Source organism: Phocoena phocoena, chromosome 14 (genome assembly GCF_963924675.1).
Source record: "Phocoena phocoena chromosome 14, mPhoPho1.1, whole genome shotgun sequence".
Classification (NCBI taxonomy): domain Eukaryota; kingdom Metazoa; phylum Chordata; class Mammalia; order Artiodactyla; family Phocoenidae; genus Phocoena; species Phocoena phocoena.
The window spans coordinates 37,077,515-37,103,263 of record NC_089232.1 but is presented as its reverse complement, the minus strand read 5'-3'; the positions used below and the strand labels follow the sequence as shown (position 1 = coordinate 37,103,263).

General features: G+C 36.4%; 1 protein-coding gene across 1 annotated transcript in view; it reads right to left on the bottom strand.

Moving 5' to 3' along the window:
* WDPCP (WD repeat containing planar cell polarity effector) overlaps positions 1-24,046 on the bottom strand; it is a 171,062-nt gene extending 147,016 nt beyond the window's left edge. The window contains exons 1-2 of the mRNA XM_065890819.1: positions 24,026-24,046; positions 17,407-17,491 (exon numbers count right to left, since the gene is read on the bottom strand). Of these exons, the coding sequence (XP_065746891.1) occupies positions 17,407-17,491; positions 24,026-24,046 (106 nt within the window). The remainder of the gene's footprint in view (positions 1-17,406; positions 17,492-24,025) is intronic.
* Positions 24,047-25,749: the final 1,703 nt, after the last annotated feature.

The following is a 25,749-nucleotide window of genomic DNA, read 5'->3' as shown; positions in this document are numbered from 1 at the left end:
ACATTAGAATGAACCCTGTGGTGATAGATTAGAATTTGAGGTACTGGTATGAACTCATGGTTTTCAATATATTGAGATACAGAAGTGAATGTGGATGCAAGTATGTGTGTATGCATACATACATACATTCCCTAAGCTCTGGCCACTGAGAGTACTTGGGAGCAGTGATACTCCAAGAGCAATGAGTGCACCTAAAGCACACCTTGGCTTCTAGATACTATTCTCCTCTAAAAGGAACCAAGCTCCTTAGAGAATTGGCTGATTCCAGCACTGAGGAAGGGAAAGTATAATAAGAGCCTGAAAGATCTGTTGTGCCAGAAAGAATGGAAATGCTCAAATATTGACAGGGACATGGCACAAAGACAGAGAAGCCAGCTTGCAAGGGGTCCCACTGGCCACATCAGGGACAACTTAAACATCAAAATGAATAATGGTACTAATGGATTAAAATCATTGACTAAAACAGTACCTGAGCCCACAGGGATAAAATAAATTTAAAATATATTTAAAGTTTAATGAGGAATAAGATATTCACATATTTTCAAGGTATCTCCCTTACAAAATACTAATTAATTCCAAAGAAGAAAGTAACTTTGCAGTGGAGAAGCCTAGCAGACATCACCTTAACCAAGTGATCATGAACATCATCAATAAAGACACGAATTGAAATTGTGCACTGCCTGTTAGGATGCATTGAGAATACAGCATCACTTCTGGAATAGTCCCACCAGATATGCATAATTTGAACCTACTTATGAGGAAACTTCAATGATCTAAATTTAGGGACATACTACAAAATGAGTGGTAAAAAAATCTTCAAAAGTGTTAAAGTCACAAAAGTTAAAAAATAAATTTAAAAAAATTAAAAGGATGAAAAATTTGTTCCAGAATTAAAGAGCATAAAGAGACACGATAACTAAATGTAACATGTCTTTTTTTCTTTTTCTTTTTTTTTTTTTTAGGTAAGAAGTGGATTTATTTAGACAGAAACACACTCCACAGACAGTGTGGGCCATCTCAGAAGGTGAGAAAGGCACCAGGGTATGGGGTTGTCAGTTTTTATAGGGGTGGGTAATCTCATAGGCTAATGAGTGGGAGGCTTATTGCAGCTATTTCAGGAAGGGGTGGGGATTTCCAGGAATTGGGCCACCACCCACTTTTTTGATCCTTATGGTTGATCTTGGAACTGTCATGACACCTGTGGGCACGTCATTTAGCATGCTGATGTGTTAAGTGAGGTATACTGAGGCTTAAGGTCTAGTGGAAGTCGACTTGTCCACCATCTTGGACCCATTTGGTTCTAATCAGTTTATGTCATGTCCTCGGGCTATGTCATTCTTTCAAAGGTTGTGCCCTGCCTCCTTCCCTCCTGTTTCATTCCCCCCTCAGATATTTTACTCCCATATTCTTATGAGAGCAGAAGGGCAATCGTCCGTCTTCTGTAACTGCTTCAGAGCTGAGTGGGGGGTGTCGACCCTGCCTGTCAGGGAGTAAAAATCTCTGGATGCCTGATCTAGGGGCCCCAGAGGCAGGACAGCTCCTTGTTTTAAGTCAGTATGGGCTGTAATCCTCGCATAGCCATCATATTGATGTGGAACTGTTGTAACTGCTTCCATAGCCTTTCTATGAATCTTGATGATGAAGCACTTTTTGTAACAGCATCAGAGTACTAAAATATCTATAAATGACAAAGGACTTAAAAGCCATGGTTAAACATCTGATTATACTGTAATCAATAAAGAAACTTGGTTATAATAACCAGAATTCCAAATGATTACATTTAACTTAACATACCAAATAATCCTAGTTAAATATTTCTCTTTAAGATACCTCAGGGGACCTCTAAAGTACCCCAAAGTTAGCTGGAAATCAAAAGAAACAAAAGTATTTGGGACGTTTGTCAAAAAGTTTTAAAACACTTGGTCAAATAAGATCATAGGTCACTGTGAGACAATACTTATTCCTTAACCAAAGTTACAAAAGATCTCAAAAGCAAATACAAGTCACTTAAAGGCAAAGAAACTCACAATCTGTTGTCAAAAGCAGAATTTCAAGAATACTTTGGAGGGAGAAACCAAACCCAGTCTTGTTCTAGCCCATTCCTAACAAAATCCATTTACCCATCTAAATTCAATCCAGTCTTAGAAAATCCTGATCACACATAACTCTTTTCAGTATTTTTCATTCTTCACACCTTCTTTTACTAAAAAAACCCAAGTAATTCTGAACGAGAACCATTTGCTATAAAAAATGACACTGGAGGAACAATTGGTGAAACTCTGAGTATTAGATGGTAGTACTATTATCATTGTTAATTTCTTGATTTTGATGGTTATATAGATGATGTGGGACAACACATTTTCTATAGGAAATACACACTAAAGTATTTGGGGGTGGTGAGGCATCAGATCTGAAACTTACTCTAAAATGGTTCAAGAAAAAAAATTCTCTGTACTAACAAGTTTTCTGTAAAAGTTTGTGATTACTTCAAATTAGAATAGCATTTATCAAAAAGACAAGAAATAACAAGTGTTGGCGAGGATGTGGGGAATAGGGAACTCTTCAGCACTGCTGGTGGGAATGCAAATCGGTGCACTCACTATGGAAAACAGTATGGAGGTTTCTCAAAAATAGAACTATCATGTGATGCAGCAACTTCACCTCTGGGTATTTATCCAAAGAACATGAAAACACTAATTCAAAAAGATATAGGTACCATTATATCATGTTCATTGCAGAATTATCTACAATAGCCAAGATCTAAGTGTCCATTGATGGATGAATGGATAAAGAAGACGTGGTATATATATACAATGTAATACTACTAAGCCATCAGAAGAATGAAATCCTACCATTTGTGACATCTTGAATGGACCTTGAGGGCATTATGCTAAGTGAAATAAGTCAGAGAAAAACAAATGCCATATGCAGAATCTTAAAAACAAACAAACAAAACACAAGCTCACAGACACAGGGAACAGATTGGTTGTCAGAGTCAGGAGGGTGAAGGGGAAGGTGGGTGAAATGGGTGAAGGGGGTCAAAAGGTACAAACTTCCAGTTATAAAATAAACAAGTCATGGGGATATCATGTACAGCATGGAGACTATAGTTAATAATAATGTATTGCATATTTGAAAGTTGCTAAGACAGTAAATATTAAAAGTTCCTATCGCAAGAAAAAACTTTTGTAACCATGTAAGGTGATGGATGTTAACTAGACTTATCAAATCGTCATGCTGTACACCAGAAACTACTATAATAAGTCAATTAGACCTCAATTCAAAAAATACTTTAGGGGCTTCCCTGGTGGCGCAGCGGTTGAGAGTCTGCCTGCCGATGCAGAGGACGCAGGCTCGTGCCCCGGTCCAGGAGGATCCCACATGCCGCGGAGCGGCTGGGCCCGTCAGCCATGGCCGCTGAGCCTGCACATCCGGAGCCTGTGCTCCGCAACGGGAGAGGCCACAGCAGTGAGAGGCGCACATACCACAAAAAAAAAAAAACTTTAAATGTCAAGCATAATGAGAGCATGTAAGAGGGTTACTAACTTAGTCTAAATGGCAGGGAAGGCTTCTCTAGGTGACTTACTAAAGCTGTGCCCTGAAGAAGTATGACTGCACACGGGTTCAAAGAGAAGAATACCCCCAGCAGAGAGAATAGATAGCTCTGCTGAAGATCCAGTTGGGGCAGAAGATCTTACTGCCCCCTGGGGCCTTTGTGCACTACTGTCTTTGGTCAGAGCATTCATTTCCTTTTTTCTATCATATTTATACATATTTCAATATAATTTGGTTTCTTGATTATAAAAGTAATATGTTCACTGTATAAAATTGAGAAAATAAGGAAAGAACAAAAAAATTTAATTTCCGGTATTTCCACTCTTCGGAGACAGCTATTAGTAACATTTTGTTGTCTCTCAGAATTTTTCTCTGAATGTATATTACTAAATAAAAGTCTTATGCTGAAAATGATGTTGAACATTTTTGGTTTTAAATTGTTTTTATTACTGGATAAATATAAAAGATTATATGTAATGTTTAAAAACAAAACACAAGAATATATGTAAAATTAAAAACATACACAAATCTAAAATAAAGAACTTTTATTATATGAGTTCCAGGTGTACAGCATTAAAATTCGACATCTTACACACTACAAAGTGATCACCACCACAAGTCTAGTTACCATACATCACCATACAGTTGCCCCTTTCAGCCATTTCACCCAACCCCTAATCCCCTTCCTCTCTGGTAACCACTAATCTGATCTCTGTATCTATGAGTTTGCTATTGTTTTATTTTGTTTATTCCTTTGTTAATGTTTTTTAGATTCCACATAGGAGTAAAAATTACAGGGTATTTGTCTTTTTCCATCTGATTTATTTCATTGAACAAAATACCTTCAAGGTTCATCCATGTTGCTGCACAGGGCAAGATTTCATTCTTTTTTAGGGTATTATTCCATTGTATAAATATAACACATCATCTATATGCATTCATCCATCAATGGACACTCAGGTTGTTTCCATGTCTTGGCTATGGTAAATAATGCTGCAATGAACATGGGGGTGCATTTATCTTTTCAAATTACTGTTCTCATGTTCTTTGGATAAATACCCAGAAGTGGAATAGTTGGGTCATATGGTAGCTCTACTCTTAATTTTTTGAGGAATCTCCATATTGTTTTCCATAGTGGCTATACAAATTTATAGTTCCAACAACAGTGTGTAAGGTTCCCTTTCCTCTACAGCCTCTCCAATAAATGTTACTTCTAGTTTTTTTTGATAATAGCCATTTTAACAGGTGTGAGGTGGTATCTCATTGTGGTTTTGATTTGCATTTCCCTATTATTAGTGATGTTGAACATCTTTTCATGTGCCTGTTGGCCATCTGTATGTCTTCTTTGGAAAAATGTCTATTCTGATCCTCTGCCCATTTTTAATCAGTTTTTGTTGTTGTTATTGAGTTTATATGTTGGACTTATCAGATATATGATTGGCAAATGTCTTCTCCATTTTGTTGGTGGATTCCCTTGCTGTGCAGGAGCTTTCTAGTTTGATGTAGTCCCACTTGTTTATTTTTACTTTCATTGCCTTTGCTTTTGATGTCAAAAATCATCTCCAAGATTGACGTCAAGGAGCCTACCACCTATGTTTTTTTCTAGGAATTTTAAGATATCGGGTCTTACATTCAGGTCTTTAATCCATCTTCAGTTAATTTTTCTGTATGGTATAAGATAGAGGTCTAGTTTCATTCTTTTCCATGTGGCTATCCAGTTTTCCCAACACAATTTATTGAAGAGACTATCCTGTCTCCACTCTATGTTCTTTGCTCCTTTGTCATAAGTTAAATGTCCATTTATGTGTGGGTTTATTTCTGGTCTCTCAATTTTGTTCCATTGATATGTGTGCCTGTTTTTGCGCCAGTACCATACCGTTTTGCTTACCACAGCTTTGTAGTATAGTTTGAAATCAGGAAGTGTAGTACCTCCAGCTTTGTTACTGTTTCTTAAAATTGTTTAGATTACTCGGGATCTTTTGTGGTTCCATACAAAATTCAGAATTATTTGTTCTAGTTTTGCAAAATGTGCCATTGGAATTTTGGTAAGGATTACATTGAATCTATATAGGCATAACTCTTTTACTGCACTTCACTTTATTGTGCTTCGCAGACACTGCTTTTTTGCAAACTGAAGGTTTGTGGCAGCCCTGCACTGAGCAAGTCAACAGGCACCATTTTCCAATAGCATTTGCTTAATTCATGTCTCTGTCACATTTTGGTAATTCTTGCAATATTTCAAACATTTTCATTACTATTATTTTTTTATGGTGATCTGTGATAAGTGATCTTTGATGTTACTACTGTAATTGTTTTGGGGCACCATGAACCGCACCTATATAAGAAGGCTAACTTAAGTGATAAATGTCGTGTGTGTTTTGACTGCTCCACTGACAGGCTGTTCTCCCATCTCTCTCCCTCTCTTCATGCCTTCCTATTCCCTGAGACACAACAAATTGAAATTAGGCTAGTTGATAATCCTACAGTGGCCTCTAAGTGTTCAAGTAAAAGGAAGAGTTGCATGTCCCTCACTTTAAATCAAAAGTTAGAAATAATTGGCTTTCCTGGTGGCACAGTGGTTAAGAATCTGCCTGCCAATACAGGGGACATGGGTTCGAGCCCTGGTCTGGGAAGATTCCCACATGCCGCGGAGCTACTAAGCCCATGCACCACAACTACTAAGCCTGAGCTCTAGAGCCCATGAGCCACAACTACTGAAGCCCACACACCTAGAGCCCATGCTCCACAACAAGAGAAGCCACTGCAATGAGAAGCCCCTGCTCACCACAACTAGAGAAAGCCCATGCTCAGCAACAAAGACCCAATGCAGCCAAAAATAAATAAACAAAAAAATTTAATTTAATTTAACTTTAAAAAAAGAAATGATTAAGCTTATTGAGGAAGGCATGTTGAAAGTCAAGATAGGCTGAGAGCTAGGCCTCCTGAGCCAAACAATTAGCTACGTTGTGACTGCAAAGGAAAAGTTCTTAAAGGAAATTAAAAGTGCTACTCCACTGAACACACAAATAATAAGAAAATGAAACAACTTTATTGCTGATATAGAGAAAGTTTTGGTGGCCTCGATAGATCAGCCACAACATTCCCTAAGCCAAACCCTAATGCAAAACAAGGACCTAACTCTTTTCAATTTTATGAAGACTGAGAGAGGTGAGGAAGCTGCAGAAGAAATGTTTAAAGCTAGCAGAGGTTGGTTCATGAGGTTTAAGGCAATAAACCGTGTCCAGAACATAAAGGTACAAGGTGAAGCAGCAAGTGCAGATGTAGAACCTACAGCAAATTATCTGGAAGACCTAGCTAAGATAAAATTAATGAAGCTGGCTACACTAAACAATAAATTTTCAATGTAGACAAACAACCTTCTATTGAAAGAAGGTGCCATCTAGGAATTACATAGCTAGAGAGGAAGAGTCAATGACTGTTTTCAAAGCTTCAACAGACAGGATGACTTTCTTGTTAGGGGCTAATACAGCTGCCAACTTGAAGTAGAAGCCAATGCTCAGCAATCCTAGGGACCTTAAGATTCTGCTAAATCTACTCTATCTGTGCCCTATAAATGGAACCACAAAACCTGGATGACAGCACATCTGTTTACAACATGATTTAATGAATAATTTAAGCCCACCCTTGAGACCTACAGCTCAGAAACAAAGATTTCTTTCAAAATATTACTACTCATTGACAATGCACCTGGTCACCCAAGAACTCTGATGGAGATGTACAATGAGATTAATGTTGTTTTTATGCCTGCTAGCACAAGCACAACATCCATTCTGCAGCCCATAGATCAAGGAGTAATTTTGACATTCGAGTCTTATGGTTTAAGAAAAACAATTCTTAAGGCTATAGCTGCCACAGACAGTGATTCCTCTGATGGATCTGGGCAAATTCAATTGAAAACCTTCTAGGAATTCCCTGGTGGTCCAGTGGTTAGGACTCAGTGCTTTCACAGCTGGGGCCCGGGTTCAATCCCTGGTCAGAGAACTAAGATCCTGCAAGCCATGTGGCATGGCCAAAAAAAAAAGGATAAGAAAAGAAAACCTGGAAAGGATTCTCCATTCTAGGTGCCATTAAGAACATTCATGATTCACGGGAAAAAGTCAAAATAGCAACATTAACAGGAGTTTGGAAGAAGTTGTTTCCAACCCTCATGGATAACTTTGAGGGGCTGAAGACTTCAGTGGAGGTAGTAACTGCAGATGTGGGGAAAACAGCAAAAGAACTAGAATAAGAAGTGGAACCTGAATATAGGACTGAATTTTGTTGCAATCTCATGAGAAAACTTTAATACTTAAGGAGTTGCTTCTTATGAATGATCAAAGAAAGTTGTTTCTTGATATGAAATAAGTCTACTCCTGGTATAAATGCTATGAAGATTACTGAAATGACAACAAGGGATTTAGAATATTATGTAAACTTAGTTGATAAGGCAGCAGCAGGATTCTAGAGGATTGACTACAATTTTGAAAGAAGTTTTACTCTGGGTAAAATGCTATCAAACAGCACTACATGCTACAGAGAAATCATGTGTGAAAGGAAGAGTCCATCAATGTGGCAAACTTCACTGGTGTCTTATTTTAAGAAATTGCCACAGGCACCCCAACCTTCAGCAGCCACCACCCATCAACACTGAGGCAAAACCCTCCACCAGCAAATAGATTACAACTTGCTGTAAGCTCATACGATATTTAGCATTTTTTAGCAATAAAATATTTTTTAATTAAGGTATGTACCATGTTTTAAAGACATAATGCTACTGTACACTTAATAGATGACAGTATAGTGTAAACATAACTTTTAGATGCACTGAGAAACCAAAACATTTGTGACTCACTTTGAGATATCTGCTTTTTTGGAGTGGTCTAGAACTGAACCCACAATATCTCTAAGGTATGCCTGTAGACAGCTTTCGGTAGAATGGACATTTTAACAATATTAATGCTTCCAGTCCATGAACATGGAATATTATTTCCATTTATTTATGTATTTTTCAATTTCTCACATCAGAGTCTTGTACTTTTCAGTGTATAGGTCTTTCGACTCCTTGGTTACATTTATTCCTAGGTATTATATTCTTTTTGATGCAATTGTAAATGGGATTGTTTTATTTCTCTGATAGCTTGTTATTAGTGCATAAATATGCCACAGACTTCTGTACATTGATTTTGTATACAGCAACTTAACTAAATTCATTTATTAGTTATACCATTTTTTTGGCAGAGTCTTTGGGGTTATCTCTATATAGTATCATGTCATCTGCAAATAGTGAGTTTTATTTCTTCCTTTCTGATCTGAATACCTATTTTCTCCTCATCTAACTGCTATGGCTAGGATTTCCAATATTATGTTGAATAAAAGTGGTGAGAATAGACATCTTTGTCTTATTCCTGATTTTAAGGGAAAAGATTTCAGCTTTTCACCACTGATGTTAGCTTGGGTTTGTCATACATGGCCTTTACTATGTTGAGGTAAATTCTGCTTTACCAACTTTGCTGTAAGTTTTTAGCATAGATGGATGTTGAATTTTGTCGAATATTTTTTTCTGCATCTATTGAGATAATTGTATGATTTTTATCCTTCATTTTGTTAATATGATATATCATGTTGATTGCTTTGTGGGTGATAAAACATTTTTGTATCCCTGAATCCTACTTGATTATGGTGCACAGTCCTTTTAATGTATCGTTGGATTTGGTTTACCAATATTCTGTTGAGGATTTTTACATGTATGTTCATCAAGAATTGGCCTGTAATTTTCTTTTTTTGTGTGGTGTCCTTGCCTGGTTTTGGTAGTATAAAATGTTTGGAATGTTTCCCTCCTCTTCAACCTTTTGGAATAGTTTGAGAAGAACAGGTATTAAATCTCTGTTTTGTAAAAATTCACCAGAAAAGCTATCTCGTCCTCTATATTTTTGTTTGTTGGGAAGCTTTTGATTACTGTTTCAATATCCTTACTAGTAATCAGTCTATACAGATTTTCTATTTCTTCATGATTCAGTCTGTAAAGATTGTATCTTTCTAGGAATTTATCTTCTATGTTGTCCAATTTGTTGGTGTGTAACTGTTCACAATAGTCTCTTATGATCCTTTGCATTTCTGTGGTATCAGCTGTAACTTTTCTTTCATTTCTGATTTTATTTGAGTCCTCTCTCTTTTCTCCTTGGTTATTCTAGCTAAGGGTTTGTTGGTTTTGTTTATCTTTTCAAAGAACCGGCTCTTTGTTTCACTTATCTTTTCATTTTTCTTTTTTTTTTTAGTCTCTATTTCATTTATTCCTGCTCTGATCTTCATTATTCCTTCCTTCTACTAATTGGGGCTTCATTTGTTCTTCTCTTTCTAGCTCCTTTAGGTGTAAAGTCAGATTGTTTATTTGGGATTTCTCTTGCTTTTTGAAGTAGGCCTATATTGCTATGACCTTCCCTCTTAGAACTCCTTTTGCTGCGTGACATAGATTTTGATATGACATATTTCTGTTTTCATTTGTATCTAGGTATTGTTTGATTTCTTTGATGATCCACTGGTTGCTCAGTAGCATGCTATTTAATATACACCTTTTTGTGTTTTTTCCTGGCCTTTTCCTTGTGATTGATATCTAGTTTCATACCACTGTGGCTAAAGAAGATGTTTAATGTGATTTCAATCTTCTTCAATTTACTGAGACTTGTTTTATGACCTAATAGTGCTCTATCCTGGAGAATGTTTCTATGTGTACTTAAGAAAAATGTGTATTCTGCTGATTTTGAATGGAATGTTCTATGTTTATCTATTAAGTCAATCTGGACTAATGTGTCATTTAAGTCCAATGTTTCTGTATTGACTTTCTGTCTGGATGATTTATTTGTTGATGTAAATGGGGTGTCAAAGTCCCCTAGTATTACTGTATTGCTTTCAATTTTTCTCTGTAAGTCTGTTATTATTTGCTTAATATATATTGGTTCTCTGCTGTTGGGTGCAAATACATTTATAAATGTTAATATTTTCTTGCTGGACAGACCACTTTATCATTATGTAATGCCCTTCTTTGTCTTTTATTACTGTCTCTGTTTTAAAGTCTATTTTGTCTGATATGAGTATAGCTAATCCAGCTTTCTTTTCACATCCATTTGCATGGAATATCTTTTTCCATCTCTTCACTTTAAGTCTGTGTGTTTCCTTTCAAGAATTACAAGAGAAGTAATTCTCTTGTAGGTAACCAATAGATGGGTCTTCTTTTTTTATCCATTCAGCCACTTTTGATTGGCAAATTCAGTCCATTTGCATTTAAAGTAATAATTGATAAGTACATAATTATTCCATTTTGTTAAATGTTTTCTGGCTATTTTTGAAGTTCTCTGTTCCTTTTTTCTTCTCTTTCTCTCTTCCCTTGTGCTTTAGTAGTTTACTCTAACATTATATTTAGATTCCTTTCTCATTTTCTTTAGTGTAGTTACTATACTTTTTTCCTTGTAGTTAGTGAGGTTCACATATAACATCCTATTTAAATAGTGGCCTGTTTTAAGTTGGTAACAACTTAAATTTGAACACATTCCAAAGTTTTATCTTTTTATCCCCCCAACATTTTATACTTTCATTGACACACTTTACATCTTTTTATTTTATGCATCTCTTAACTAATTATTGTAATTTTAGTTAATTTTACTTCATTTGTCTTTTAACCTGCATGCTTGCCTTATAAAAGTGATTGATCCACTACCTTTATCATATAGTTACCTTTTCTAGTGAGATTTTTACTTTTGTATATTTTCTTATTATTAATTAGTACCATTTCTTTTCCTTAAAATTAAAGAAGTCCTTTCAACATTTCCTGTAGGGCCAGTAACAGATTCCTTTAGTTTTTGCTTATCTGAAACCCTTCATCTCTCCTTCAATTATGAATGATGACCTCATTAGGTAGAGAATCCTTGGTAGGAAGTTTTTTCTTACAGCACTTTGAACATGACATGCCACTCCCTTCTGGCCCATCAAGTTTCTGCTGAAAATTTCTGCTCATAGCCTTTATGGGGTTTCCCTTGTACAAAATTAGTTGTTTTTTTCTTGCTGCTTTCTGGATTCTCTCTTTACCCTTAACCTCTCCCATTTTAATTATAATGTGTCTTGGTGTGCACCTCTTTGGGTTCATCTTATTTGGAATTCTCTGGGCTTCCTGGACCTGTTTCCTTTCCCCAAATAGGGAAGTTTTCAGCCACTATTTCTTCAAGTAATTTTTCTAGTCCTTGCTCTCTCTCTCCTCCTTCTGGGACCCCTATAGTCCAAATGTTATTCTGCTTGATGTTGTACCAAAGGTCTCTTAAGTTATCTTCACTTTTTTAAATTCGTTTTTCATTTTGTTGCTCTGTGTGGGTGAGTTCCATTGTTCTGTTTTCTAGCCCACTGATTCATTCTTCTACCTCATGCAGTCTGCTGTTGAACCCCTCTAGCATATTAGTTCAGTTATAACTTCTGTTTATTACTTTCTTATATTTCCTATATCTTTGTTGAAGTTTTCACAGTATTCATCCATTCTTCTCCAGAGCTCAGTGAGCATTTTTATAATCATTACTGTGAGTTCTTTATACACAAGATTGCTTATCTCCATTTTCCTTAGCTCTTTTTCTGAGGTTTTGTCATATTTTTCTGATTGGAATATGTTTCTGTCTCATTTTGCCTAAGTCTCTGTGTTTATTTCTATGTATTAAGTAAATCAGTTATTTCTCCCAGTCCTTTCTAAAGTCCTTTCTATTTCTCCCTCTCCTTTCTAAAAGGTTAGAGGGAAAATTTCAAAATGGTGCTCACCTGCACCAGAACTATGAAGGCAGCCTGAAATTGCAAAAATGCTTTGGCCAGTGTCTCTGTCCCCAGAGAGTGTCTCAGTTGGTTCCTGACTCTCTGGCAGATGCTTCAAGATTAGTAAGTGGGTCCCCTTCACCTATGGTCCATGTGCTTCTCAGTATGGTGTTGTTGTGCTGGTTTTCAGGTCAACTGAGTTCGCATGCACATCCTTTAGGAGTGGGTTTTCTGTTCCCTGTTTGTCGTATATGGCCTTTATTATGTTGAGGTAGGTTCCCTCTATGGCTACTTTCTGGAGAGTTTTTATCATAAATGGGTGTTGAATTCTGTTGAAAACTTTTTCTGCATCTATTGAGATTATCATGTGGTTTTTATCCTTCAATTTGTTAATATGGTGTATCACATTGATTGATTTGCGTATGTTGAAGAATCCTTGCATTCCTGGGATAAACCCCACTTGATCATGGTGTATGATCCTTTTAGTGTGCTGTTGGATTCTGTTTGCTAGTATTTTGTTGAGGATTTTTGCATCTATGTTCATCAGTGATATTGGCCATAGTTTTCTTTCTTTGTGACATCTTTGTCTGGTTTTGGTATCAGGATGATGGTGGCCTCGTAGAATGAGTTTGGGCATGTTTCTCCCTCTGCTATATTTTGCAAGAGTTTGAGCAGGATAGGTGTTAGCTCTTCTCTAAATGTTTGACAAAATTCGCCTGTGAAGCCATCTGGTCCTGGGATTCTGTTTGTTCGAAGATTTCTGATCACAGTTTCAATTTCAGTGCTTGTGATTGGTCTGTTTATATTTTCTGTTTGTTCCTGGTTCATTCTTGGAAGGTTGTGCTTTTCTAAGAATTTGTCCATTTCTTCCAGGTTGTCCATTTGATTGGCATAGAGTTGCTTGTAGTAATCTCTCATGATCCTTTGTATTTCTGCAGTGTCAGCTGTTACTTCTCCTTTTTCATTTCTAATTCTGTTGATTTGAGTCTTCTCCCTTTTTTTCTTGGTGAGTCTGGCTAACGGTTTATCAATTTTATCTTCTCAAAGAAACAGCTTTTAGTTTTCTTGATCTTTGCCATCATTTCCTTCATTTCTTTTTATTTCTGACCAGATCTTTATGATTTCCTTCCTTCTGCTATCTTTGGGTCTTTTTTTCTTCTTTCTGTAATTGCTTTAGGTGTAAGGTTAGGTAGTTTGAGATTTTTCTTGTTTCTTGTGGTAGGATTGTATTGCTACAAACTTCCCTCTTAGAACTGCCTTTGCTGAGTCCCATAGGTTTTGGGTCGTTGTGATTTCACTGTCATTTGTTTCTAGGTATTTTATGATTTCCTCTTTGATTCCTTCAGTGATCTCTTGGTTACTTAGTAGCGTACTGTTTATCCTCCATGTGTTTGTATTTCTTACAGTTTCTTCCCTGTAATCAATATCTAGTCTCATAGCATTCTGGTCGGAAAAGATACTTGATACGATTTCACTTTTCTTAAATTTACTAAGGCTTGATTTGTGAGCCAAGATATGATCTATCCTGGAGAACGTTCCATGAACACTTGAGAATAAACTGTATTCTGTTGTTTTGGGGGGTAATGTCCTATAAATATCAATTAAGTCTATCTTGTCTAGAGTGTCATTTAAAGCTTGTGTTTCCTTATTTATTTTCATTCTGCATGATCTGTCCATTGGTGAACATGGGGTGTTAAAGTCCCCTACTATCATTGTGTTACTGTTGTTTTCCCCTTTTATGGCTGTTAGCATTTGCCTTATGTACTGAGGTGCTCCTATATTGGGTGCATAAATATTTACAACTGTTATATCTTCTTGGATTGATCCTTTGATCATTATGTAGTGTCCTTCTTTGTCTCTTCTAATAGTCTTTATTTCAAAGTCTATCTTGTCTGATAGGAGAATTGCTCCTCCAGCTTTCTTTTGATTTCCATTTGCATGGAGTACCTTTTTCCATCCCCTCACTTTCAGTCTGTATGTGGCCCTAGATCTGAAGTGGGTCTCCTGTAGACAGCATATATACATGACTTGTTTTTATACCCATTCAGCCAGTCTGTGTCTTTTGGGTGGAGCATTTAATCCATTTACATTTAAGGTAGTTATCGATATGTATGTTCCTATTACCATTTCCTTAATTGTTTTGTTTGTTTTTGTAGGTCTTTTCCTTTTCCTGTGTTTCCTGCCTAGAGAAGTTGCTTTAGCATTTGTTGTAAAGCTGGTTTAGTGGTGCTGAATTCTCTTAACTTCTGCTTGTCTATAAAGCTTTTGATTTCTCTGTCAAATCTGAATGAGATCCTTGCTGGGTAATCTTGGTTGTAGATTCTTCCCTGTCATCTCTTTAAATATGTCCTGCCACTGCCTTCTGGCTTGCAGAGTTTCTGCTGAAAGATCACCTGTTAACCTTATGGGGATTCCCTTGTATGTTATTTGTTGTTTTTCCCTTGATGCTTTTAATATTTTTTCTTTGTATTTAATTTTTTTTTTTTTTTTTTATGCGTTACGCGGGCCTCTCACTGTTGTGGCCTCTCCCGTTGCGGAGGACAGGCTCCGGACGCGCAGGCTCAGCGGCCATGGCTCACGGGCCCAGCCGCTACGCAGCATGTGGGATCTTCCCAGACCGGGGCACGAACCCGCGTCCCCTGCATCGGCAGGCAGACTCTCAACCACTGCGCCACCAGGGAAGCCCTGTATTTAATTTTTGATAGTTTGATTAATATGTCTTGACGTGTTTCTCCTTGGATTTATCCTGTATGGGACTCTCTGAGCTTCCTGGACTTGACTATTTCCTTTCACATGTTGGGGAAGTGTTCAACTATAATCTCCTCAAATATTTTCTCAAACCCTTTCTTTTTCTCTTCTTCTTCTGGGACCCCTATAATTAGAATATTGGTGGGTTTACTGTTGTCTCTGAGGTCTGTTGTCCTGGAGGTCTCTGAGATTGTCCTCAATTCTTTTCATTCTTTTTTCTTTACTCTACTCTGTGGCAGTTATTTCCACTATTTTATCTTCCAGGTCACTTATCCTTTCTTCTGCCTCAGTTATTCTGCTATTGATTCCTTCAAGAGAATTTTTAATCTCATTTTTTGCATTGTTCATCCTTGTTTGTTTGCTCTTTAGTTCTTCTTGGTCCTTGTTAAATGTTTCTTACATTTTCTCCATTTTATTTCCAATATTTTGGATCATCTTTACTTTCATTACAGTGAATTGTTTTTCAGGTAGACTGCCTATTTCCCCTTCATTTGTTTCGTCTGGTGCATTTCTGCCTTTGTCCTTCATCTGCTGCATATTTCTTTGTCTTCTCGTTTTGTTTAACTTACTTTGTTTAGGGTCTCCTTTTCTCAGACTGCAGGTTCACAGTTCCTGTCATTTTAGGTGTGTGCCCCCAGTGGGTGAGATTGGTTCAGTGGGTTGTGTAGGCTTCCTGGTGGAGGGGACTGGTGTCTGTGTTCTGGTGGATGAGGCTGGATCATGTCTTTCTGGTGGGCAGGGCCACATCTGGTGGTGTGTTTTGGAGTGTCTGTGAACTTACTATGATTTTAGGCTGCCTCTCTGCTAATGGGTGGGGTTGTGTTCCTGTCTTGCTAGTTGTTTGGCATGGGGCATCCAGCACTGGAGCTTGCTGGCTGTTGGGTGGAGATGGGTCTTAGTTTTGCAACAGAGATCTCTGGGAGAGCTCTTGCCGATTGATATTACATGGGGCCAGGAGTTCTCTGGTGGTCCAATGTCCTGAACTCAGCTTTCCTACCTCAAGAGGCTCAGGCCTGACACCAGGCCAGAGCACCAAGATCCTTTCAGCCACATGGCTGCTAGTTTTGGAGGGTCTCCTGCAGAGGCGGGGGGCAGCTGTGGCTCACTGCGGGGACAAGGACACTGGCAGCAGAAGTTCTGGGAAGTACTCCTTGGCATGAGCCCTCCTGAAGTCTGCCATTATCCCCACCAAAATGCCTGCAGGCTCCAGTGCTGTACACCTTTTTAATAGTAATTCGTTTACTCTCATTTTAGAAGAATCGGGGAAGGAAGCAAATGGGTGTTAAGTCCACTTTGTTTAACTGGATATTCTATCCTTATCCATTTTAAGCAAGCTAAACTTAATGAAATTATAATGACATCATCTGTAATTATATATTTGATATAAAGAAATAATGCTTTGCAAGGTAAACCATTTTCTTAGTAATGATGCTAAAGATGTAAATAAATCTGTCCTCCTAAATACAAGAGTTGCTTTAGATACTCAGACAGGAAAAGATTTTTTTAAAAGATGTTTCCTAATGATATATACTTTATCCTGAAATACTAATAAACATTGTTAAAACACATTTATATTACTCTCTTCCCCCAAAAATGTGAGATTCAAAAAACATGAATAGGGCTTCCCTGGTGGCGCAGTGGTTGAGAACCTGCCTGCCAATGCAGGGGACACGGGTTTGAGCCCTGGTCTGGGAAGATCCCACATGCCGCAGAGCAACTGGGCCCGTGAGCCACAACTACTGAGCCTGCGCGTCTGGAGCCTGTGCTCCGCAACAAGAGAGGCTGCAATAGTGAGAGGCCAGTGCACCGCGATGAAGAGTGGCCCCTGCTCGCCGCAACTAGAGAAAGCCCTCGCACAGAAACGAAGACCCAACACAGCTAAAAGTAAATAAATAAACAAATAAATTTATTTATTTATTTAAAAAATGAATATAATTGTACCTCTTAGTTGTATGTTTGAAATATTACTTTAATATCAAATAGAAATGCATTTACCACTAGCAAGCCTGCAAATATTTATGAATATAAATCAGTTATGATGAATAATTCCAGGAAAAAATGGAACATTTGTGTATCTTAAGAGGAAACAGATATTAGGCCAATAAAATTAATGTTCAAAGCAGAAAATGTAACTCAAGTTGAAAAAAAAATAAGCAGAGTTAACTAAAAGAAATTACTATACACTAGCCAATTTTTCATTACGTATAAAGAAAATAATCCAATTCCAGCTGGAGAATCTAGGCTCTAACCTTTGCTAGTACTTATTTATATTGTTGTAACTTATATTTTAAAAATATTGAAATTAATCCAGAGCTTATTTACCCCCAATGTGTAAGGTATTCTTCAAAGACCACAGGTGCAGTTCAGTCAAGCAGAAAGACATCTGATGGCAGAAGGAATCTCTGTCCTGTTTAAAAAAATAATTAAGAAGAGGTGCCAATTAATTATCTTCTATTGCCAATAAAACCAAGATCCCTTAGAAATAATAAAAAGAATCACTTGCCGCTACTGATATTTGAGATACGGTTCATTAGAATAAACACACTTTAATGTATCCTTAGTTAACCACCCAGAAATGAACTCTAGAAAAAGGAAAAAAGCACTTCTTTTCCTAGATTTAGTATGTCATCACATTGAGAAATGTAGTAAGAAGAATATATATATTTGGGTTTCCAATAATATACGTTTGATTTCTAATTAGAAATTAGAATTTAGAATTATTTAGCATTATAATTTATAATTATTTAGCATTTAAGCATTTTTAAAAAGTATTTTTAAGGAAAAGAAACATCTGTTATGTAGTTAGTAAGTACAAACACATTTTGTGGTCTATCTTTAATATACAAAGCAAATATTTACAACCTCCCACATACTAAAAGGCTAATTAAAGTGGAATTTTCAAGGTAAATGATATATAGTTATTATTATAGGAAACATATTTACTTAGAAGTAAACTGTGTGAAACCACATTAGCATTCAGATTAGTTTGTTAATCTGCATGTTGTGATAGATCCAGATAGTCTACTCTACCTGCATTAAAAAAAGAGATAGCAATAATGTACATCTTATATTTTCTCCTAGTTTTAACAGCAGGGGCTAGTGATGGATATTATTAACACTTTATTATTTCCAACAAACTTCTGAATAACAAAAAACGCTTGAAAAATATTTTAAGACATCTTTCATATGGAGGAAAAAGCCCTCAGCTTCTTTAACATTTGGAGTAACTAAAAATATTTTCCCATACTATTCATATGGGTGATAATCCAAAATAATTTTAGACATAACACAAACTTTGTTGGTCCTTCCTTCACCTTTACATTTGACCTCAATGCACTTACAAGAATCAGATGCATGTTCAACTAATGAGACACAGTGTACTAATTATTGAAATGGCAGAGTGAACAATTTCACAGCATAAAAGAAGGGCTCAACCCTGCTTGGAATAGCAGGGCTCTGAGAAAGCTACAGACAAGTTGTAAAATGTCAGTAGGACCTCAGAGAAGCATAGGAATTAAATGATGAACATAGAACGTAAGCAGGACTGGTAGCCCTTCACATTAATGTACTCAGAGTGGTGGCATCCAGACAAAGTGGGATCCACACCCAGCAAAAGTAGACACGGCGGCAGCAATAACGAGTTGATGGAGCAGGTCTAGCAAGTGAGGCAAGTGAGAAGGAAATGGCCAGTGTCCATTAGTAAATGATTCGACTTATTTATGAACACATGTGACAACTCCTGCAGGCTCCCCAAAATATGTGTGATTAAGGAGGAGGCTTTGCAGGTCATGCATTAGCAGGCAGGCAAAAGATAGTCAAATGTGGGTTATTCATCCTTCTTTTCCTCTGAACTTCAAATATCTGCTAATAAGACCATATAAAGTTAAAAAGAATTAATGGAGTAAATTTTTTAACATTTGTAAAAATCTATAATTACTAGATGGACATGGTGGGAGGGGACCAAATCAATAACCTTTTTAGTCCTCAAAATGTCTTGCCATCTTCTACACTCTGCAGGTTTTTGAAAGACACAGCCCTCTGAAGGCATCTTACTCAAGAATGCCACCAGTTAAAAACAATGCTGTAATTTCCTTGTTTGAAAAATCTGCCCGAAGGAAGCAGTCAAGACTGAGCTCGTATTATTCAAATATTGTATTAATGCATAAATAGTTGTTTTGAAGGAGGAAAGAAAAGAATTTCAGTAGAATTCTGGATTCTGCATTTTGGGAGGGGGCGTGGGCAGGGATTAAAAAGGTAGTGAAATAGAGAGTACCTACCAAAGTGGAGAAAAATATTGCCCCACTCAGTGCCCTTGTGCATTTCTCTGGGGATAAAACCCAATACACGTGACTTAGAACTAGACCAAAACTAGTTACACAGGGCAAAAATGAATAAAAGAATGAATGACTAAAAAATACAGCAAATTTTAATATTGAATAGGAAAAATAATTAGCCAAATGAAAAGAACAGCAGAAGGGAAAACCTAAACAAAAAATTGCCCTTAATTTAATTTTCATTTAAAATATCTTTTTAACTTTTTCAATTTTCTGTTTAATTTTATAAGGCAGTTGATGACAGTCTCAGATGTGTCAGAAGGCCATTCTAAATCCAAATGTCCAGTCTCTGTGACAAAATAAGGAGCATGATTTAAACTGAGCTTGATGTAAATCTTGATTGTTCTCGTGTAGGGGGGAGAATCTATGATAGCCCAAATTTTGAGCACAGAGAAATGGGAGGATCTTAGCCTTTCTCACTTTCTAGTTACACCCTCGTAAGCTTTGAAGTCTTCCTTCCAAAACAGATTACATTATAATAAATATTTATTTGCCTTAAGATTGTTACCATATAGGTAAATTTTAAGAAAGTATCACGAAAAACAGAAACCATTGCACTAAGATGCTGTGACTTTTTTATACTTTTGATAACATTATTTTGGAAAATAAAAACTTTTAGAGGTAAAGATTACGTGCCACTAAATAAATCTTCAGAATATTTGTCTTCCCTGGTTTCTGAAGTCAGCTATTTTGACTGCTTTAGAAAGGAGAGGAAGCCTGAGGGCAAATAAAACCCTAATGTAAAACATGATGGGATAGAAAAATTAACTAAGAGAAGAAGACATTGCTGTAGTTTAATAAAGATGAATGATACCATGGTGCCAATGAGACATTTAAAATGAAATGTGTGTTGGCAAAATACCTCAAAGAGCCTAAGGAAATATTTCTTGGGCATAAAGTTAGAACATATACTTGCTATTTATTATCAATAGACTTTCTGAGGATTATCTATTCACCAATTTAAAATGTACAAAATTAAAGACAACTAAATAGCACAAATTTAAAAGAAACCACTAGTTGTATTAGGTGTTCTAGTCATCATTAGGTAATTTCAAAATTACCTAAAATACAGTGTATTCCCCCACAATCCCTTGTCTAATGCTATCTACATAAAATTACATTAATTATCTGTTAAGATATGCATGAACATATTTAATCCATGTCACATTATCAGAAATAAAGATTTTTGAAATATTCAACACTAAATCAAACAATCATGCAATGATAAAGTTTGTGTAAAAGGACAGAGGAGGGCTTCTCCGGTGGCGCAGTGGTTGAGAGTCCGCCTGCCAATGCAGGGGACACGGGTTCGTGCCCCGGTCCGGGAAGATCCCACATGCCGCAGAGCGGCTGGGCCCGTGAGCCGTGGCCGCTGGGCCTGTGCGTCCGGAGCCTGTGCTCCGCAGCGGGAGAGGCCACAGCAGTGAGAGGCCCGCGTACCACCAAAAAAACAAAACAAAACAAAAAGGACAGAGGACTCTCAAAGAGACCTCAAGCTTAGATTGAACATACTCTAACAAAAGACTAGATTAGTAGGTACACTGGGTCATTTGTACCTCAGAGAGTCCTATGACATCTAATTATTAATTAAATATCACAAATACTTTGAGCACTTTAGGTGTTTGACATTTTACTTAGTCACAGATACAGGATATATAAATCAGCGTCTCTACTATCAAACAGCTAAAATCTAGTATAGCAGATAAAATAATCAAAAAACCAATATGAATTTTGTGATAAGTGCAAATTTAGCAACATAAACAAAGGGCTGTGGGTGTTCAGTAGATGTTCTAGTTTGATAAAGAAATTCTCTTATAAAGTAGAGGACATTGAAGAATTCTTAGATTTTGATAAAGAGAGAGAGAGAGAAAAAGAAGGAAACAATATACAAAAACATAAATTAGACAGAAAGATGCAAGGCATATTTAAGAGGTAGTAAGCAATTGGTTTGGTGCACAAATAGAAGAGATAAATCAGGGCCATACTAAGTAAGTCTTTAAATGCCAAACTTAGGACTTTATATCTTGTTAGGTGGCTACTGAGAAATTATGAATAGTTTCTGATCTGGTAAGGTATTTTAGAAACGGTTAATCAACAGATCAGAATTGTTGTTGGAAGATTAACTTTGTGGATGGGAATATTGGAGGGATTTTTTTATACAAGTGACCTGTTAGAAAGGTAATAAAGTAACAGGCAACACCAATATTTAGCAACAAGGATTTGAATTGGGATGGTGGAAGTTGGAATGTAAAAAAAGAATCAGATTCATTTGAATAAAGTATCAAAGGCATATGGGAACTGATGAATTGTGGAAGTGAGGAAGGAGGAAGAATCCGGAGTGACCACCATGAGATAGGGATCTGGTTACTGTACAGACATGACCCTTGCCTTGAACATGGCTCTAGTGAGCCAACATGCCTCCATCATCATGTGCCAGTAAAAGAGTACCAGCGCATTCTGTTCACAACGACTAACTCAACTACTCAACCAACAACCTCAATTTTCCTAGCCACTGACCTGGCCACTCGGTCTCCTGCTATACTTTAGTCTTGCCTTTCAGTTTGTAATCTGGCTCTTCCTCTTCCTTAGACTGTGATTCAGCTTCTTCACCCTGGCAAAGGACTCAAATACCACTGTTCTGGCCACACCTGGTTCCCAGAAACCCCTTACCCAGACCTGTTCCCACCTGGTTTATCCTAGTTTCAAGGGCAGGACTTGGATTGAAACATACATAGAAACAGGTCAGTCTAGAAGAGGAGCAAGTTTTGTTGTCAATAAACTGAATTTCAGACACAGTGGGAGTTTAAGTTATAAGGGTTGGTATGAGTAGAAATGTCTAGCTGATAGCTAGAAATATAGAAAGGGGGTCTGGACTATATAAAAACTATTTTGGAATTTTCTAAATAGAAAGTAAAGCTAAAGCTACTGAAAAAGATCCCAGAAGAAAAATAAAGTCAAGGATAGATATTTCGGTAATTCTCCAACAAGGAGACAATGGAAAAGGAGATTAAGCCAATACAGTGCCAGAAAAGGCATGGAGGAGAAAATGGTGTGTTTTTTTAAGTGGTTATATAGCGATCAAACTTGTTGTTTCTGAATTTTAATATAGAGATGACCTAATCAATGGTTTAATGAGAAATAGAGTTTTATCGAGGACACAAAGATTAAGTCTTCTAAAGAAGGTGTGATTCTATTGCTCTAAATGCTGGGCTCTGAGCCCAAATGCCATAATTCTAACCATGCTGTAACAAACTTACCCCGAATCATTCAACCTCTCTGCCTCAATTTCCCCACCAACAAAAACAGGGATAATGACATTGACCTACATTTCTAAGACTGCTATAAGGATTAATTAATTCTGTATAATGTTCTGAAGATGAAAAGCGCTGAATATTATTAGTGGGCATTACATAACTAATTGCCTATAACACTGAAAATGTTATTCTTAAATTTTACTCAAACAATAGTTATCAAATAAATGTTCTAGCTTCCTTAGTGACATTTATCTTCAAATGTTATTAAATTATTATTTTAAATATATCTAGATCTTTTCTATGCTATATCATGTTATCTCATAGCACGTAAAGATCTAGATCACTTCAGAAGTCTAGAACACCTTTTCACCTAACACCTAAATATTAAATGTAAATATTCAGAACATATTTATCTGATGAGCACCCACCGTAATTAGTCAATAAATGCTAAAAGGTAATAAATACTTCAACTTACAAAACTTTAGATTTAACAAATAACACTAAGCAATGAAATGGCAGGAGCGAAATGCAAAAGCACAAAGCAGTGTGTTAAAAATACCATCTATCATGTCCTTATTTTTAAAACAGCTATAGAACCTAAAAGCATACAAAAAATGAAGAGAGAAACTTCAAAATCTATTAGACAATCTGTCTGGTCTTTTGTGTCCTCTTGGGTTTTAAAATTATAATAGTAATACATGCTTATTGTTTTAAAAAATGCAAACAATACTGAAGTATTTGATGTTAAAACAAACGTGTCCCCTTCCCAGAGGCCCTCCCCACTCTGAAGGGAGCCACTACACAACATGGCAGGTGGCCTTCCAGAACTTCTTGAGATACTTACAGTATGTCCACACCCACGTTGACTTGTTTTGTATTTTAGTAAAGACAGGATCTTACTCAACAATTTGCTTTTTTTTCACTGAATACCACAGCATGGATATCCTTGCTAGCATATAAAGATTTACCTCATTTTAATAGCTACCAGATGTTCCATTGTATACCGATCATAATTTACTTAACCATTCCCTTAATGAACACAATTGTTTCTCCTTTTCATCTTACAAATAATAATACTATGAAAATATACATGCACACCTTACATTTTGATAGGTACTCCCTAACAGGCTGCCAAGATGACAGTACCAATTTACATTTCCACCAATAACATGACTACTCTTTTCCCTACTTCCTCAACAACATGGAATATTAACAAAGTTTTAAATTTTTGCCAATCTGGTAGGTGAAAAATGGATTCTCGTAGTTTTAAGTTTCATTTTTCCATTCATTAAAGGAATCAAACATCATTTCATGTATTTTTTTTTTAACAATCTTGTTTCTTCTATAAATTACCTGTTCCCAGCTTTTGCCCATCTTTCTACTGAGTTCTCTGTCCCATTCTCTGTGCATTAATATTAAACCTTGGTTATATACATTAGACATATTTAATTCTCTTAAAAATTTTTCATCAACTTTGTACATGAAGAAAATAAGAGAACATAGAATTCACATTTTTTTAAAATTGGGCATAACACCCCAGAAAACTCTCTGAACTCAATTCAGCTAGTGCTGTGCAGAGTGTCATGGCCAGGGTGATTCTTCATAGCTGCTAACAATTGGTCAGGTGATGTTATTTCTAGATGATGCAGATGGCAATAGATTCCCGTTTCAAGAGAAACTGTGCATCATACTTTCTTAAAGGGGTTAGAAGAAATTCTATGCCTAGAAAGAATAGTAGGATTCTCCTCATTTTCCCAAAATAAATTATGGCAAAAATCTCCTGTTATACTTAAATTTGGAAAATATTTCTCTAGAGCATTGTTCAAACTGTTTAATTCACTTAGGTAAATAGATCATGTCAATTTAACATTTTCCGTACTGTAAGCAGTTTTGACATTTGGACAGTTCATCAATGGCTTCCTCATTGTGGCCTGCTTCCTCCTCTTCTTTCTACTCATTACATGCAACAAATTAAATTTCACTAATATTTAAAGATCAGTGTTGACCTTTGCATAGCCATTTTCTAGGTTCCTGTTAATACAAACATCTTGTTTGCTGATGCTCATTTCAAATATTTTGCCGCACACAATTTTCCATTATTCCAAAGAGACCTGTATCTAGTTGAAGTGCATTTCTTCCACGATTTGCAAAATAATCACAATGGCTTATATCAGGCATTTTAGGGAAAAAAGTATGCTTGCATAAGCAAATAATAACAACAACCATAAAATAATCTTTGCTCACCACCACCTCCAACATATGTACCTACTTCCTGATCTTCAAAAATATGGACTTATTCTTCTTTTAAGGATATATCTCAACTACAACACTACAAAGACAGGGAAAACAGAAATGTGAGAAATGTGATCATGATAAGTAATTCTAGATTGTAGTTCCATAAATATAGTTTTATGCTACATTTGAATATATAGAAAGAAATGCAACTTTGAAGAGAAAATACACTGAATTTCAAGAATAATTCCTACGAAGATGAGTTAAAGACAAGAGAACACTGAAATGCTCTTATCTAAACCAATGTTAACTGCCGAAATAATTTGTCAGTTTAGAGTTACTGTTTTAAAAAGCGTATAAATCAAACACTATTGCAAAGTGAGCAAGAATGAAAAAAGAGATCCTTTCTCTTCAAACAGGAAAGACAGTGAAAAATCCTGAAGTGGCCCGCAGCTATATCACCTTAACCTTGTCAGATTTCACTTGTCAACACTTTGATGACAGATTGCCACCCGCTCCTCTAAAAAACAAATCCTAGTAACTGATGAAAGAGATGGCTTCTTATAAAAAGTGGAATATTATCTCATGCAACTTGATAGCTATATACTTTAAAATCTTTTTTTTCCCCCAAAGAGACTTGAAAAACATTTTCTGTGGCTTTTATGAAAACTGAGAAGCTAGAGAACCCTCCCAATGTGGGGAATTAAACGGTGATTTAAAATACCTACTAAATGCACTTTATATTCACTATTTCATTTAATTCTCACAGTAACTCCCTGAAATTGCATACTAAATTGTGTGTGTGTTTGTGTACACAGAAGTATTTTTATGAGCAGGGAATAGCA